At 38.2% G+C, this 15,682-nt stretch overlaps 1 protein-coding gene across 3 annotated transcripts in view; it reads right to left on the bottom strand.

The window, feature by feature from the left end:
- PRKAA2 (protein kinase AMP-activated catalytic subunit alpha 2) overlaps positions 1–14,455 on the bottom strand; it is a 125,511-nt gene extending 111,056 nt beyond the window's left edge. For all 3 annotated transcript variants that reach the window (XR_002786077.2, XM_003411055.4, XM_023549550.2), the window contains exon 1: positions 14,314–14,455. Coding sequence is in view for 2 of the 3 variants with exons in the window: in XM_003411055.4 (XP_003411103.1) it covers positions 14,314–14,407 (94 nt within the window). In the remaining variant the exon portion in view is untranslated. The remainder of the gene's footprint in view (positions 1–14,313) is intronic.
- Between the last annotated feature and the right edge of the window lie 1,227 nt (positions 14,456–15,682).

Here is a 15,682-nt window from a genome sequence, read left to right as displayed (position 1 = left end):
CAACTGTTTTTGAATTATCTTCAGCAAAACTGTACTTGTGTGTGATATTACTGATACTGTTCGATAATTTCTGCATTCTTTGGATCATCTTTCATTGGAATGGGTACAAATATCAATCTCTTCCAATAAGTTGGCCAGGTAGCTGTCTTCCAAATTTCTTGGCCTAGACAAGTGAGCACCTCCAGTGCTGTATCCATTTGGTGAAACATCTTAATTGGTATTCTGTCAATTCCTAGAGCCTTGATTTTCACCGATGCTTTCGGTGCAGTGTGGACTTTTTCTTTCAGTACCACCGGTCCTTTATCATATGTTACCTACTCAAACGCCTGAACATCCACCAATTCTTTATGGTGCAGTGACTCCGTGTATTCCTTCCATCTTCTTTTGATGCTTCCTGCATTGTTCAGTATTTTCCCCATAGAATCCTTCAATACTGCAACTTAAGCTTGAATTTTTTCTTCAGTTACTTCTGCTTGAGAAATGCTGAACGTGTTCCTCCATTTTTGGTTTTTAACTCCAGGTCTTTGCACATTTCATTATAATACTTTGTCTTCTCGAGCCACACTTTGAAATCTTCTGTTCAGCTCTTTTACATGGTCATGTCTTCCTTTTGCTTTAGATACTCTACATTCAAGAGCAAGTTTCAGAGTCTCTTCTGACATTCATTTTGGTGTTTTCTTCCTTTCCTGTCTTTTTAATGACCTCTTGCTTTCTTCACATATGATGTCCTTGATGTCATTCCACAACTTGTCTATCTTCTGTCTTTAGTGTTCAATGCATCAAATCTATTCTATTCAGATGATTTCTAAATTCAGGTGGGATATCTCAAGGGTGTATTTTGGCTCTCATTGACTGGCTCTAATTTTCTTCAGCTGTAACTTGAACTTGCATAGGAGCCACTGATGCTCTGTTCCGCAGTTGGTCCCTGGCCTTGTTCTGACTGATATTCAGCCTCTCCATCATCTTTTTCCACAGAGTTAGTTGATTTGATTCATGTGTATTCCTTCTGGTGAGGTCCACGTGTACAGCTGCTGTTTATGTTGTTGAAAAAAGGTATTTGCAATGAAGAAGTCAGTGGTCTTCAAAAATTCTATCATGCAATCTCTGGGGTCGTTTCTATCACCAAGGCCATGTTTTCCAACTACTGATCCTTCTTTTTGTTTCCAACTTTTGCATTCCAATCACCAGTAATTATCAATGCATCTTGATTTGATGAATTTCAGACTGCAAAAGTTGGTAGACTTCATCTTTAGCCTTAGTGGTTGGTGCGTAAATTTGAGTAACAGTTGTATTAACTGATCTTCCTTATAGGCGTATGGATGTTATCCTATCACTGATAGCACTGTACTTCAGGATAGATCTTGAAACATTCTTTTTGACGATGAATGCAACACCACTCCTCTTCAAGTTGTCATTCCCAGCATAGTAGACCGCATGATTGTCCAATTCAAAATGGCCAATACCAGTCCATTTCAGCTCACTAATGTCTAGGATATAGATCTTTATGTGCTCCATTTCATTTCTGACGACTTCCAATTTTCCTAGATTCACACTTCGTACATTCCACATTCCAATTATTAATGGATGTTTACAGCCTTTTCTTCTCATTTTGAGTCATGCCACATCAGCAAATGAAGGCCCCGAAAGCTTGACTCCATCCACGTCATTAAGGTCAACTCTACTTTGAGGAGGCAACTCTTCCCCAGTCGTATTTTGAGTGCCTTCCAACCTAAAGATCTCATCTTCCAAAACTGTATCAATGTTCCGCTGCTATTCACAAGGTTTTCACTGGTCAATTCTTTCAGAAATAGACTGCTGCCAGGTTCTTTTTCCTAATGTGTCTTAGTCTGGAAGCTCCCCTGCAACCCGTCCACCAGGGTGACCCGGCTGGTATTTGAAATACTGACAGCCTATCATCCAGCATCACAGCAACATGCAAGCCACCACAGTATAATAAACTGAGAGATGAGTGGTGGTAAATATGTCTATTTATTTAAAATAGTAAAATACTATAAATACAAAAAAGGCATATACAGAATATTTAAAGTAGCATTATTCACAATAGCCAAAAAAGTGCAAACTACCCAAATGCCATCAACAGTAGAATGAATAATGATACAGCCCTAAGTGTAATATTATACAGCAATGAAAATGAAATTACAACTAGATGCAACAACATGGATAAATCTCACAAACATAATCTCAAGCAAAAGAAACCAGACACAAGAATGTCTCTGTGTATATAAAGCTCCCAAGCAGGGGAAACTAATCCAGATGGAGGTTATCTTTGGTGGGTGTGCGGGATGAAAACAATAACTGAAAGAGGGCACAAGGGGGGTTACTGGTTGTTTTTGGTGTCTACTTTAGTGGTTACATGGATATGTCCAGTTTTTAAGAATTCATCAAAGATTTACATTAAAACTAACCTAAAATGAATGTACCTTTTTGTATACGTGTTACATTCCAATAAAAAATTAAGGAAGAACATTTGGAGGACATTATACCAACACATAAGCTATGACAAGCCAGGTACACCATATGTATCAGCAAGCTGGAACCTGTTCTGGGTCAGCAATCCTTACTCATTCATATTAAGAACCTTCTCTCTGGGAGTCAGGAGAGTCATCCGACACACATATGTTCCAACCACTACCATCACCAGACTCCTGCCAAATAACACAAGGCTCTTTTTTTCCACCCATGGTGAAACAAAACATAGTTTCTTTGTTTTTCTCCAAAATTCCTTTCTCTGAAAGTCCTTTAAAGCTCTCTAAAAAATTCTTCTGACTGAGAAGCAAAAGACTTTTTTCCTTTTGATCTACCACTGATTAAATAAGTACCATATTAAGCACCTTATATGCATACCTTATGTAATCCTCAGAACCCTCTGAAGTAAATATTATGTCCAGCTTAGAGATAAGGAAATCGGGAATTAGAGAACAATAAGTTAGTAAGCAGATGCTGCGTCTGCCTCCAAAGACCAAACTCAAAACTCCTACACCACTTTTTCTCCCAATAAACAGGCCGTCTTGACGATAATGTACCAAGACTGTTTACTTTATCGCAGAAGGGTTATGCCCCTGTGTAGCCTCTAATCTCCAGCATTAGATGTGAGAAATTAGGGCATAGTGGAGGGATAGAGTCTAGTAGTGATACGCCAAGGCAACAGGGCCAATGGATGAGAACAATCAAGAAAGTGGTACTACCATGTTCAGTTAAAGTACAGGACTAGGGTGGGACTGTGGCCTTCATTACAGATCAGACATACTAGAGTTATTCAAGAGTTGCTTAAAGTCAAGAAAAACACAGGCTGAAACTGTTTTACTAATCTCTAAATCCCATAATAGGCAACATGCATACAATTTTTATTGAGAAAATGAACTCATCTATCCTTGAAGACCTTTTTCTCCTAGTTGTTTTTACCCCCTTGTTGGTCCATGCATTCATCTGTTCATTCATTCATTCAACAAATATTTGCTGAGAGTCTGACGTATATACCAGGCATTGTTCCAAATGTTAAAAACACAGGTGTAAGGAAAAGTCCCTGTCCTCATGGAACTTACACTCTGATGGAGGAAAAAAAAAAACAACAAATATATAATAAGATGATAAAATGATGATAAGTGAAGAAAACAAGGCAGAGTACAAGTGACAGGGGTGGAGATGGTAAAATGTGCTGTTTTAAATAGATCAGGAAAGGCCTGTATGAGAAAGTGGTTTTTGAGCAAAGACTTGCTCTACCTAACTTATTTGAGAACTGACTAAATGATGCGCGTATTATGCTTTCTTTTTAAAACCAGTGTTTACATTACTTTTAGACTATAACTTTCCAGTACTTCTTTAATGTGGTCAATCAAGAATTTCACAGGAAAATCAACTTACTTTTTACATACTCACTTAAAATGAAAAAAAAAGTTTTCCAGTGTATAACAGATTATTTTAAACTGCTGGAAAAAATCTTAGAATTCCAATGGTCTGGGATAAAAGGTTTGATAAACGTTCTTAGATGTCCTCACTCCAGACAACAGTAGAATCTATCAGAAATACTTATCCCAAAGCTTCTCAAACCATTCCTCTTCTCATGTCTTTCTGACTCTGGCCTGATGTGTCTATTTTCTTTCTGTTTCTCTTATTTCACATGCTTCATCTCCTTCCTATTCACCTTCCTTTCTTCTGTCTTCAAACGTCTTCCCTTCTAACTCAATTAACTGCCCCTAATTGAATAATAATTTTTTAATGTTATTTTTAACATGGTGAAAACATACATAAAACATTTGCTTAAAACCTGACTAAACACTTATAGCAAATGCTTAACATATCTTTGTTATCATTTCATTAATTAAGGCTGAGAGAACTGAAGTCAATTATGGAATCACAAAGCATCAAGTTATCCTCAAACATATTTTAAAAAAATGTAATTTAAGAAATGCTTATGGTATTTTTGAGTAAAGTAAGAATTTATAAAATAAAAAGAAAACTTCACGGAATATTTAAAAATCTTAATTCCACTCTTTTCTATCATCATAGTAAAATTTAACTCTCTCATAACTAATATAGAGAGAGAGAAACAGAAAAAATAAGAACATATTGTTCAACGTGTTTTTATTAGTGCACAAAATGTATAAAACATGAATAAGCAGGATCCTGAAAAATCAATGTATTTTAATAAATTCATATATCAGCATTCAGAAAAAGACACAGCAATTACCAAGATTTGATTATTATCTTTAACTATACAAAAGACTGCTTTAAAATTCTAAGGGCAGATAAAAAGAGTTGTTAATGCTTTAAAATAAAGGCACCCCTAACAAGAAATACAGTAAAATCTATCAGAGACAAACATTGCTAAATATAAGATACCTCTTCAGCAGGAATACTGTTCCCTAGAAGGATGAAGAAGGCCTCTATTATTAGCAGAGATAAGAACTGCCTGAAATTCTTTCCTTAATAACACCACTCTAAAAATAAAATGGTTCAACACATTTCAAAATAAACATGCTGCTTTGCATATGCATTCAACTGTTTAATAGATAAAAATATAAACTTGATTAAATGTGCTTCTTCTTATATTTGCATTTAATAAATATATTAAGCAGATTTGCTCTCCTCATTTTTAAAACACAATATTTTAGGGGTCTTGTGCCACCCACTTACTCATTATCTCTTAAAGGATTTGAGATGAGATCTTCCTGCTAGGTCAAATTAAGTTATCTGCTATACTCTGTCTCATAGGGTCGCTATGAGTCGGCATCGATTCGACGGCACTGGGTACTGGGCTATGCTTGGTTTCAAAAAAATTAAGCACTTTTTCTACATTTTCCTCGTCATCAAGGACATAAATTGGGCAGTATTATCCTTACGAAGTGGTACCAAATGCTTCAAGGAAAGCTAACATGGACCATAAGGTGGGTAAATATTTTGGCACATTTTTATTAAAAACTATATAAAGCAGTGCTGCATCAATCACAGGAAAGCGGGAAAGTCCAGGAACTTAGGTAATTGTCCCAGCACAGGAACAAACTACAAAAATCCTTTCTAATATGTTAGGACAAAGTTTGGTAAAAAGGCATTTTGAGTTCAGATTCTGCATTTTCTATACTTCAAAAAATATTAACCTTATTTCATTATTTATTTATTATGAACTTCATATATACACCAAAAATAATAATAAAAAAAAAAACCTCACTGCCATCAAGTCGATTCCGACTCACAGCGACTCTATAGGACAGAACAGAACTGCCCCATAGGGTTTCCAAGGAGTGGCTGGTGGATTCGAACTGCCGAACTTTTGGTTAGCAGTCGAGCTCTTAACCACTGTGCCACCAAGGGTCCAACCTTATATATAGGTTCTTATTATAAGGAGTGGGCCCTGGTGGCATAGTGATTAAGCACTTGGTTGCTAACCAAAAAGTCAGCAGTTCAAATCCACTGGCTGCTTCTTGGAAAACCTATGGGTCAGTTAGTTCTACTCTGTCCTCTCCTATAGGGTCGCCATGAATCGGAATCAACTTGACGCCAACAGGGTTTTTTTGTTTGTTTGTTTATTTGTTTATTATAAGCAGATTCTGCCTTAAAAATGACCCATACAAACTGCTAGCTGCCACTCACATTCTCCCCACTCTCCCAGCTTTTGCCTCCTTCTTCCAAGAGTTTCTATGATGGCTACCATAGGATCTGGTATATGTGTATACTATGTGTTTGTGTATGTGCATTGGGATATAAGAAAGGGTGTATACATAAGAAAGGAATATAAGAAAGGCTGTATAAGAAAGGGAAAGGGTGATAGATAAGTAGTGTCTAGAGAATTAGAGTTTTCTAAACATATTCATCCACAAAAGAGGGAAAACAAAACAGGAAATAGTAAACTCTTCTCCCCTGACCCCCATCAAATAAATTTCTGGCCTTAGATCCAGATCATAGATTATTCTCATGTAACCGTTTCAGCTAGTTATGGTTTTAAGTACATAATAGGACCAAAGAACATAAAAGTACTTAAGAAACGGAACAACCAGAAAGGAAATAGTGAGAATGTTCACACGTTGTAAAGAATGTAATCAATGTCACTGAACAATTTGTTTAGAAATTGTTGAATGGGAACCTAAACTGTTATGTAAACCTTCACCAAAAACACAATAAAATATATTTTTTTAAAAGTGTATAAGCATAAACACTTTAGAGTACCATTACACCTACATTTTCTCATGTAATTCTCAGCACAATGCAATAGAACATAAGATATTATTTCCTTTTTTATAGATGAACTGACTCAGGCTAGTTTACAGCCAGTTTACAACAGAGCAAAGGTTCCAGATCAGGTCTTCCAAGTCCAATGTTCTCTATACTATATACCATGTTGCCTTGTGGACTTCCCCTGAGCCTATCCACCATCTATAACATTGTTTCCTATGGGAAAATGCCTATTGAAAGTCAATCAACTAATTATACAAAATGAATAAAATCTATTTTGAAACTAAGGACAAAATTACCATGATATATGTCAAAACCGTATGAATGATAAATCAGTAAAAAATCTAAAAAGCACGTTATTCATTTACCTAATTGACAGATATGACTGAATTGATTTTGACTCAAATATTAATAATCTAGTATTTGAGAAGAAATACAGCTTCATTTTTAGAACTATTATTCAGTATTTGTTTAGAATTTCCATAACCAGGTCATCTAATAACTTATATGAGCATTCACTATTATTTCACTATCTTCCCATTCTTATTTTATTCGTTTTCCGTATTTCTGAAAAAAATAATTAAGTCACTTAGCCAAAAGGACACTGTATTTTAATGCAAACATTAATAATTATGCATCATACAGCACAAACGAATCGGTCACTAAGAACTTTCTTCAAACCAGGCAACCAAAAATCAGGGGCAGATTATTACAGTTCTGTTTCAGTGCTGGTAGCAGAATTAAATTTATTTCTAAAGATGGAAACACTTGTTAACACCTCACACAGAGTAAAGAATTTACCCACAGTGGTTACGCAGCTCTCATCTCCACAACGGTGTCATCTATTTGTACGGCATTTTATCTTTTTCAAAACCATTTTATATACCGCCACTCATTTAATCTTCATAAAAATTCTAGGATGTAGATAAGCCAACTGTTGTTGTTATTGCCATTTTACAAAGGGAACAGAGGCTCAGAGAAGTTTAATGGTTTTCCATTAAATGTGGTAGCTAGTGGTGGAAATGGATTAAAATCTTAGGCTAATGCCTTCCTAAATCAATGTTCCTTGCAGGATATCGAATTGTTTTTACAAGCTCTTTTCAGGCTGCTATTCAAGGTTACTTTCATTGTAAGAAAAACTGAAATACTCACCTGGCATTACTAAGAAATTTGGGTAAAAACTGTCAGAATTCAGCACACTCATAAGAATGGAATAGAGTAAGGTATCCAAGTAAAACTTGGGAACATAAAAACAAATTTTTTTTTATAACAATCCATACATGGAGCTCCGAATTTTTTTTCTCTAAGTGTGTACAAAAATACATTTAAATCTTCTTATTGTCTCCATCTATGGACATGCAAATCATACCTTTACAGGTATGGAACTCACAGGACAGCATGCTATGTTTTTGACTTTATATTCCAAACAGCATAAACTTTGGAGTCAGAAACATCTGAATTTGATTGCCAGTTTTGTCACTCACTAGCACTGTGAGTTTGGCTGCTAACCAAAAGGTTGGCAATTAGAATCCACCAGCAGCTCCTCAGAAATCCTACGGGGCAGTTCTCCTCTATCCTATAGGGTTGCTATGAGTTGGCATCAACTGAAGGGCAACGGGTTTGGTTTTTTTGGTTTAGCACTGTGACCTTGGGCTAAGATACTTAGCATACCTGATTCTCAGTTGCTTCCCTTGTAAAAAGGACCTAATACCAAACTCAGAGGGTTACTTTGCAGAATCAATAAAAATCAAGCAGATACATAGCACAGTGCCTAGAGCATAGTAAAAACTTAAACCAAGGTGTACCTTTTATCATTAAAGTGTTACAAATGTATTTCTCTTCTGTTCTACATTATGCCTACATTTCAGCTCTGGTATTCAGTAATTCAAATTTCCATTAAACCAGAATGAATAATTAAACACATTCATTTTTAGAATTAAGTATTTTTAAAACTCAATAAAAGTCAGATTAATTTTAAGGTTGTAAAGGACCTTACAAATTGTGTGTTCTAGTGTTCTCTTTTAGGAGAGGAAGAAAACAGGCACAGAGGGTTAAATGTCTTCGGCTAGGACCTGGACACTAACATGGAAGGCAAAACCAGATAGCTGTCCAAAATTTGATTTACCATTTAGGACTTGGTATTTGTATTTCAAAAAAGGTAACACCGTTATTAAAAAAATCTTAATGTTTCCATTTGCTTATCCTTCCCCTTACCTCAAAAGTAAGCAGGAATTAGTAAAATGTTTACTTAATTTCTTGAAAGTCAACTCTGTGGACCACTCAGGTAACTATTTGAAAAACAGAAATGTTAATTCCCTTGATATTTTGCTAGCTAGAAAGAAGATAAAGTGGCTGCTAAGTATCCCTTGGTGAGCAATTTTGATGAAGGATAATATCTTAGTTATCTAGTGCTGCTATAATAGAAATACTGCAAGTACATGGCTTTAACAAAGGGAAATTCATTCTCTCACAGTCTAGGAGGCTAGAAGTCCAAATTCAGAGTATAAGTTCCAGGGGAAGCCTTTCTCTCTCCATTGAGTCTGGAGGAAGGTCTTGTCATCAATCTTCCCCGGTCTTGGAGCTACTCAGCTCAGGCACCCTGGATGCAAAGGACACACACCCCTCCTGGTTCTTCACTCTTGGTGGTAGGAGGCCCTCCTGTCTGTTTGCTCTCTTCTCTCTTTCAAATCTCAAAACAGATTGACTCAGAATACAACCTAATCTTGCAGACTGAATTCTGTCTCATTAACATAAATGCTTCTAATCCTGCTCATTAACATCACAGAGACAGGATTTACAACACGCCTGAAAATCACACCAGATGACAAAATGGTGAACAATCACACAATACTGGGAATCACAGCCTAGCCAAGTTGACACACATTTTAGGGGGATACAATTCAACCCATAACAGATACATATTTCATAAGCCAAATCTATCAGCCCTCATCTTGAAAGTGTCGGTTTTTTTTAAATAAATAATTAGATGGAGCCCTGGTGGTGCAGTGGTTAAGAGCTATGGCTGCTGACCAAAAGATCGGCAGTTGGAATCCACCAGCCGCTCCTTGGAAACCCTAGGGGGCAGTTCTACTCTGTCCTATAGGGTCCCTATGAGTTGGAATCTACTCAGCGGCAATGGGTTTACTACTCAGATAAGAACTGAACAAGTCTCATTACAAGAACTCAAACAGCAGTTCTACCCTACCCTAGGAACAGTATGAACCTAAACAACCAAGAGAGAAAATTTTTAAGTAGAAAAAAAGCATTACTTTTACATTCGATAGGCCCACATAGGTTGCTTCCATAAGTACTCCTCTAGTAACCTAACAATAAACTAATGAAGGAAAAAATTCAATTGAGAACACTGAAAATAAGGCTTTAATTATTTATCAACAAACAGAAAGATTTCTATATACCTTTTAAAAATAACTTGTCACTAGTGCTATTAAATGAAAACTACTCTGTTTTCAGTATTTGCTTATTTTTGGTCCATAAAATGACACGTCAACAATTTAAGTTAAATTTGCAAATGAGTCGGAATCGACTCGAGGGCACTGAGTTTGGTTTTTTGGTTTTTTTTTTTTATAGTTAGCCAAACAGTCATGAGAGGAGAAAAGCAAAAATATACATAAAGTTCCTCACTTGTCCATTTCCAAGCTTTCATTGCCATATAAAATTAAATCATCTACTAGTAAGTCTTTGAGTAGAAATTAAATTTGCTAAGTCTAAATCTGTACCAAAAATGCATGTGCTTTCAACAAAAAGTGCTGGGACAACTGGAAAACCACATGCAAAAAGCTGAACTTAACAACCTCATCTCACACCATACACAAAAATTAACTCAAAATGAATTGCAGACTCAAATATAAGAGCTAAAACAAGAAAGCATAAGAAAAAAACTTACGACCTTGGGCTTGGCAAAGATTTCTTAGATACAACACCAAAAGCATTGTTCATAAAAAGAAAAAAATGATAAACTGCACCTCATCAAAATTCAAACTTTTATATTTCAAACACAATTAAGAAATGAAAAGAAAGCCAATGGACTGGGAGAAAACATTTGCAAAACATATCCAAAAAAGGACTTGTATCCAGAATTTATAAATAATTCTTACAACTCAATTTATGAGACCAACAGCCCAAACAAAAAAATGACAAAGATAAACATGAACGGAAATTTCACCACATATATGACTAGTTAAGTACATGAAAAGATGCTCAATATCATTATTCATAAAAGAAAGGCAATTTAAAGCTAGGAGATGCCACTTCACACCTACTAGAATGGCTATTAATAGACAGCTAATAAGTGGTCACTGTAACTCAGAATCAGCTCAAAGGTAACTGGTTTTTTTTTTTTTTTTTTTTGGTTGTTTTTGGTTAACAAATCTTGGCAAAGGTTTGAATAAATGGTAACCCTCATACACTATTAGTGGTTGTTACTGTTGATGGTTGCCTTTGATTCAGCTCCAACTCATGGCAAAATTACATATAATAAAACAAAATGTTGCCCAGTCCTGTGCCATCTTCATGACTGTTGGTTACTTTGGACACATCATTAGGAAACACCAATCACTAGAAAAAGGACATAATGTTTGGTAAAGTAGAGGGTCACCAAAAATGAGGAAAACCCTCAATGAGACAGACTGACATAACAGCCACAACAGAAGACTGAAACATACGAAGACTATTGGTAGGATTGTAAATGGTGCGCAACCATTCTGGAAAAGTCTGGCATTTTTTTCAAAAAGCTAAACATAAAATGAAAAAACCCAGCAATTCCACTCCTAGATATCTAACCAAAAAAAAAACCAAATCCATTGCTGTCAAGTCAATTCCGACTCATTGCAACCCTATAGAACAAAGTAGAACTGCCCCACAGAGTTTTCAAGGAGCATCTGGTGGATTTGAACTGCTAACCTTTTGGTTATCAGCCAAACTCTTAACCACTACACCACCAGGGTTTCCCTAGATATCTACCCAAGACACATGAAAACATATGTCCACATAAAAACTTACATGCACATGCAAATGTTCATAGTGGCATAACTTGTAATAACCCAAAACTGAAAATAATTATTGTCCATCAACTGGTGAAAACAATTTACCAATAGCATATCCATACAATGGAATATTATTCAGCATGTTATATCATGCATGAATCTCAGAAAGAGTACTCTAAAGAAGTCAGATACAAGAGATGCCATAGTGAATGATCCCATTTACATAAAATTACAAAATGTCCAGAAAAATCAAATTTATACAGAGGAAAATAGATCAGTGGTTTCCTAGGGCAGGGGTGGGAATGAGAATTAACTGTAAATGAACATGAGAGATCTTACTGTGGGCATGAAAATGTTCTACAGTTGATTTATGATGATGGCTGTAACACTTGATAAAGTTGCTAAAAATCACTGATTTGTACACTTGAAATGGGTATAAATATAATACATAAAATATACCTCAATAAAGCTGCTTTAAAAAATGGGTGTGCTTTTCCTTCATTTGTCTTGAATTAAATGAGTAACTGAGAATTGTAGTAAGTTCTATATTTTTTATTAAACAAACAATTCTACTGATCCTAATCTTTGATGGGAAACCACAGCATAACTTCAGAGAGGATCTAACACAGTGTTAGGAAACCTGCTCCTATTGTTTATTCACTGGACAGGGGTTCTCCAGAAAAGGATTTCTTGTAAATCAAAGTTCCTTCTGTTGGAACTTTAAGAAGCTAGTGCCTGGCAGTAGCTCAACAGTATATACAAAAGCAATTTAAGTCATCCTTTGACAATGGGTAATTGATCTGATGGGTATTCTAGTCTACATTCAGATTACAGTGGAGAAAATTAAAAAAAAAAAAAAAAAACTTTAACAATTTAAAAGGACAAGGAGTAAGTTATATAATTTCCAGAGTGTACACGTCCAGATGGCAAAGGCATTGTTTGTTTGAGTAACTGCATGATGTTGTAATACAATAGTCCTCGATAATGATAATAACAAGTTAACGTTACAGGTATTAATCCAACATCTGATCTTCCTATATTCATTCTAAACATATTCTATCTACTCTATGAGGTTTTTCAAAGGTAATTCAGGACTTTATAGCCTTCATGGTACTTCAGAGAAGCTCGCAACCTTCTTAAGGTCTTTACACAAATATCACTTTGTGAGCCCCTTCCTAACCTCCTTATTGAAAATTGCACACCTCACAAAACTCCCTATTCTCCCTACCTTACTTCATTTTTCTCAATAACACTTACTACAATCTAAACATACTATATATTTTACATATATTTTGATTATTGTTTGCCTTCCTGATTTTGTTCCTTGCTGTATTTCCATTACCTAGAACAGTGCCTAGCACACTGTAGGTGCTCATTAACTGCTTTCTGAACAAATGAATGGACATTAAAAAATGGAAAAGTAAATAGAAACTGATCCTTACCACAGGAATTTGGGAACAATGAGTCTCTTCTACCTATTCAACGGTCTGGACTTGAAGCTAAAGCATGATTTTAGAAGAAAATAGAGACCTCAGAATAAAATGTCCAAACTACCTACCTAACATTTTCTACAGAAGAAACAAACAAACAAAAAGTCAACCCTTCAACAATCAAACAGAAAATACTTTTAATAAACTGGCTCTAGTTCTGGAGAGAAGACATGTTAAGTAAAGCCCAAGTGACTCTTATGGGGGGGGGGTGTTTATACATAACTAGTTAAGAAGTAGAAAATTCCAAAAGTAGCCCCAAAATGGGATCCTATCATCAAGAAAACAGACGTCAGCAGTATATGCCTTGGCAGGTTTGCCCCTCTGAGCCCAAATCTTCAAAAGTTCAGTACCAACAAACCTTATTCCTTTTCCCCATCCCAGAAATCTTCCTTTGACAAACACCAACCAATCTCCCATTTCTAATTAACCCATGACTTAATCCAGCGGTATTCCAGCATTTCACATACCCAGCAAAAAGACCCTCCCACCTCCTGGCCCCTGGAGCATCCGCTAAACCTCCAGCCCCACCAACTGAGACTCAGCATTAAAGAATCTAGGAATGGCAGGGAACTCCCAGCAATGCCAGAATTGGAAGACATCTTAGACTTCATCCTGGTTCTGCCAATTTGTGTGACCTTGGGCATGTTACTAAACCTCCACGGATCCCAGTTTTCTCACCTTTGCAGTGAAGATATCTTCACCAAATTGGGATTAAAGATCACACTAAAAGCACCTAACAGGGCATCTGGCCCGTAAAAGAAACTCAGTAATCAGTAAGATGTATTATTCCAGTCTCCCATTTTTACAGGCGAGGAAACTGAGGTCCGGGGAAGTGAGAAGTGCCTTGCTCCAGACCACTGGAAAGTGAAATCGGCACCGTACCAGGAACCCGGGTCAAATGTCCCCTGCACCCACACCCTCGCTCCTCTTCGCCCGACCCCTTCCCGGAGCCACCAAGCTCCGCGCGGCCCCGGGCCGCTCCACCTGCCGCCAGGCCCTGCACCCCGCCCGTCCGCCCGCCCGCCCGTCCTCCCGCGGCCCGGGGCTCCAGCGGTTCCCGCGGTTCTCCCGGCTCGGCCCGACCTCCAGCGCCTCGGGCAGCCCCGCGCGGCGGCCTCGAGCGCATACTCAACTCTTCACTTTGCCGAAGGTGCCGACGCCCAGCGTGTCCCCGAGCACGTAGTGTCCGATCTTCACCCGCCCATCGTGCTTCTGCTTCTCAGCCATCTTCGGCGCGCGCAGCCCGGTGCGGCCGGCGGCTCCTCAGTGCGGACGCGGACGCGGACGCGGACGCCGCCGCTGCCGCCTACCCACAGTGCAGCGGGACCTGCGGAGGGCGGGGGCCGAGTCGGGAGACGCCGAGGGGCGCAGGCGGCGGTGACCGGTGCGGGCGCGGGTCCCGGGAGGACGGGAGGTGGCGAAGAGGAGGGGCCTGGCCGAGGTGGGAAACGCGAAACGGGCGGCGAGCCGGGCGCTCGCACCGTAGAGAGGACGTGTGGGGAGGCGGACGCTCCCGCGCCCGCGCGTGAGAGACGTCTGTGTGCGGGGCCTGAGGCGGCGAGGCGGCGAGGTCGTGGGCCCGGGCCAGGAGTGAACGCGGCGTCTCAGGAGGATTTGAGGGAGGGGTCCCGAGCCAGGTGTGGGAAGTCCGAAATAGGGTCGAAAACAGGCAGGTGCTGCGAGGAGGGGGATAAAGGGACACGGCCCGGGAACCCCTTATGAGGAAAACTGAAGGCGGTGACAGTGCGAAGGTGAGATTTGGGAAGAATCTTCGGAAATGGAAAAACGTGAAAGTAGCAGGAAGGGATGTAAAAAATATATATCTATGGGTATATAAAAAATAAAAAAAAAAAACTAGTGCCATCGATACACATAGATATATACATACGCTGTGGGTGTGCGGAAAGTCCAGGGAGGGTGGTGGGAAGGACCTTGATCAAAGGGCAGTCTGAGGAGAGCTAAAGGAAGTTTCTCGAGACAGGACCTGGCTGTTTTTTGATTGGCCGTGGTACATAGAGAACCCAATTCTATGCTTTCCTTAATTGTTCTTTACATGTTTTATAATTCCCAGTTGTTTTGCCGTGTAGATGGAAGAGACCCTCTTCTCCAGAGCTCTCAATTTTAACTAATTTGCACAAAGTTTTCCAATAAATCAAAGTCACAGTGTTTGCTCGGTTGTACTTCAGCGCATGCTCAGGTAAATCTGTAGTACAAAAATACTGGTATGTGACAGAGCTGTACAAAGGAAAAAGAGTGAAAGAAAACTGAATGTAATAAGCATAGAAAGTAAAGTACCTAAGAGGCAAAGAGGAATTGTGAAGAGCAAGGGCAATAAAATGGCCCAAATCAAAGAAATAATAAATATGATAAAGATAGAAGTGAAAGAAAAATAGTAAGTGGAAACTAGAGGCATGACACCCAGGCAGAGTGTTAAAGACTGACAATTTGGCAGTGAAATTATTTCCTTCTTTCCTTAATGTGGTCATACCTTTCAGTACTTAA

The sequence above is a fragment of the Loxodonta africana genome, chromosome 3 (genome assembly GCF_030014295.1).
Source record: "Loxodonta africana isolate mLoxAfr1 chromosome 3, mLoxAfr1.hap2, whole genome shotgun sequence".
NCBI classification, from domain to species: Eukaryota; Metazoa; Chordata; class Mammalia; order Proboscidea; family Elephantidae; genus Loxodonta; species Loxodonta africana.
This window is presented reverse-complemented; position numbering and strand designations above follow the sequence as displayed.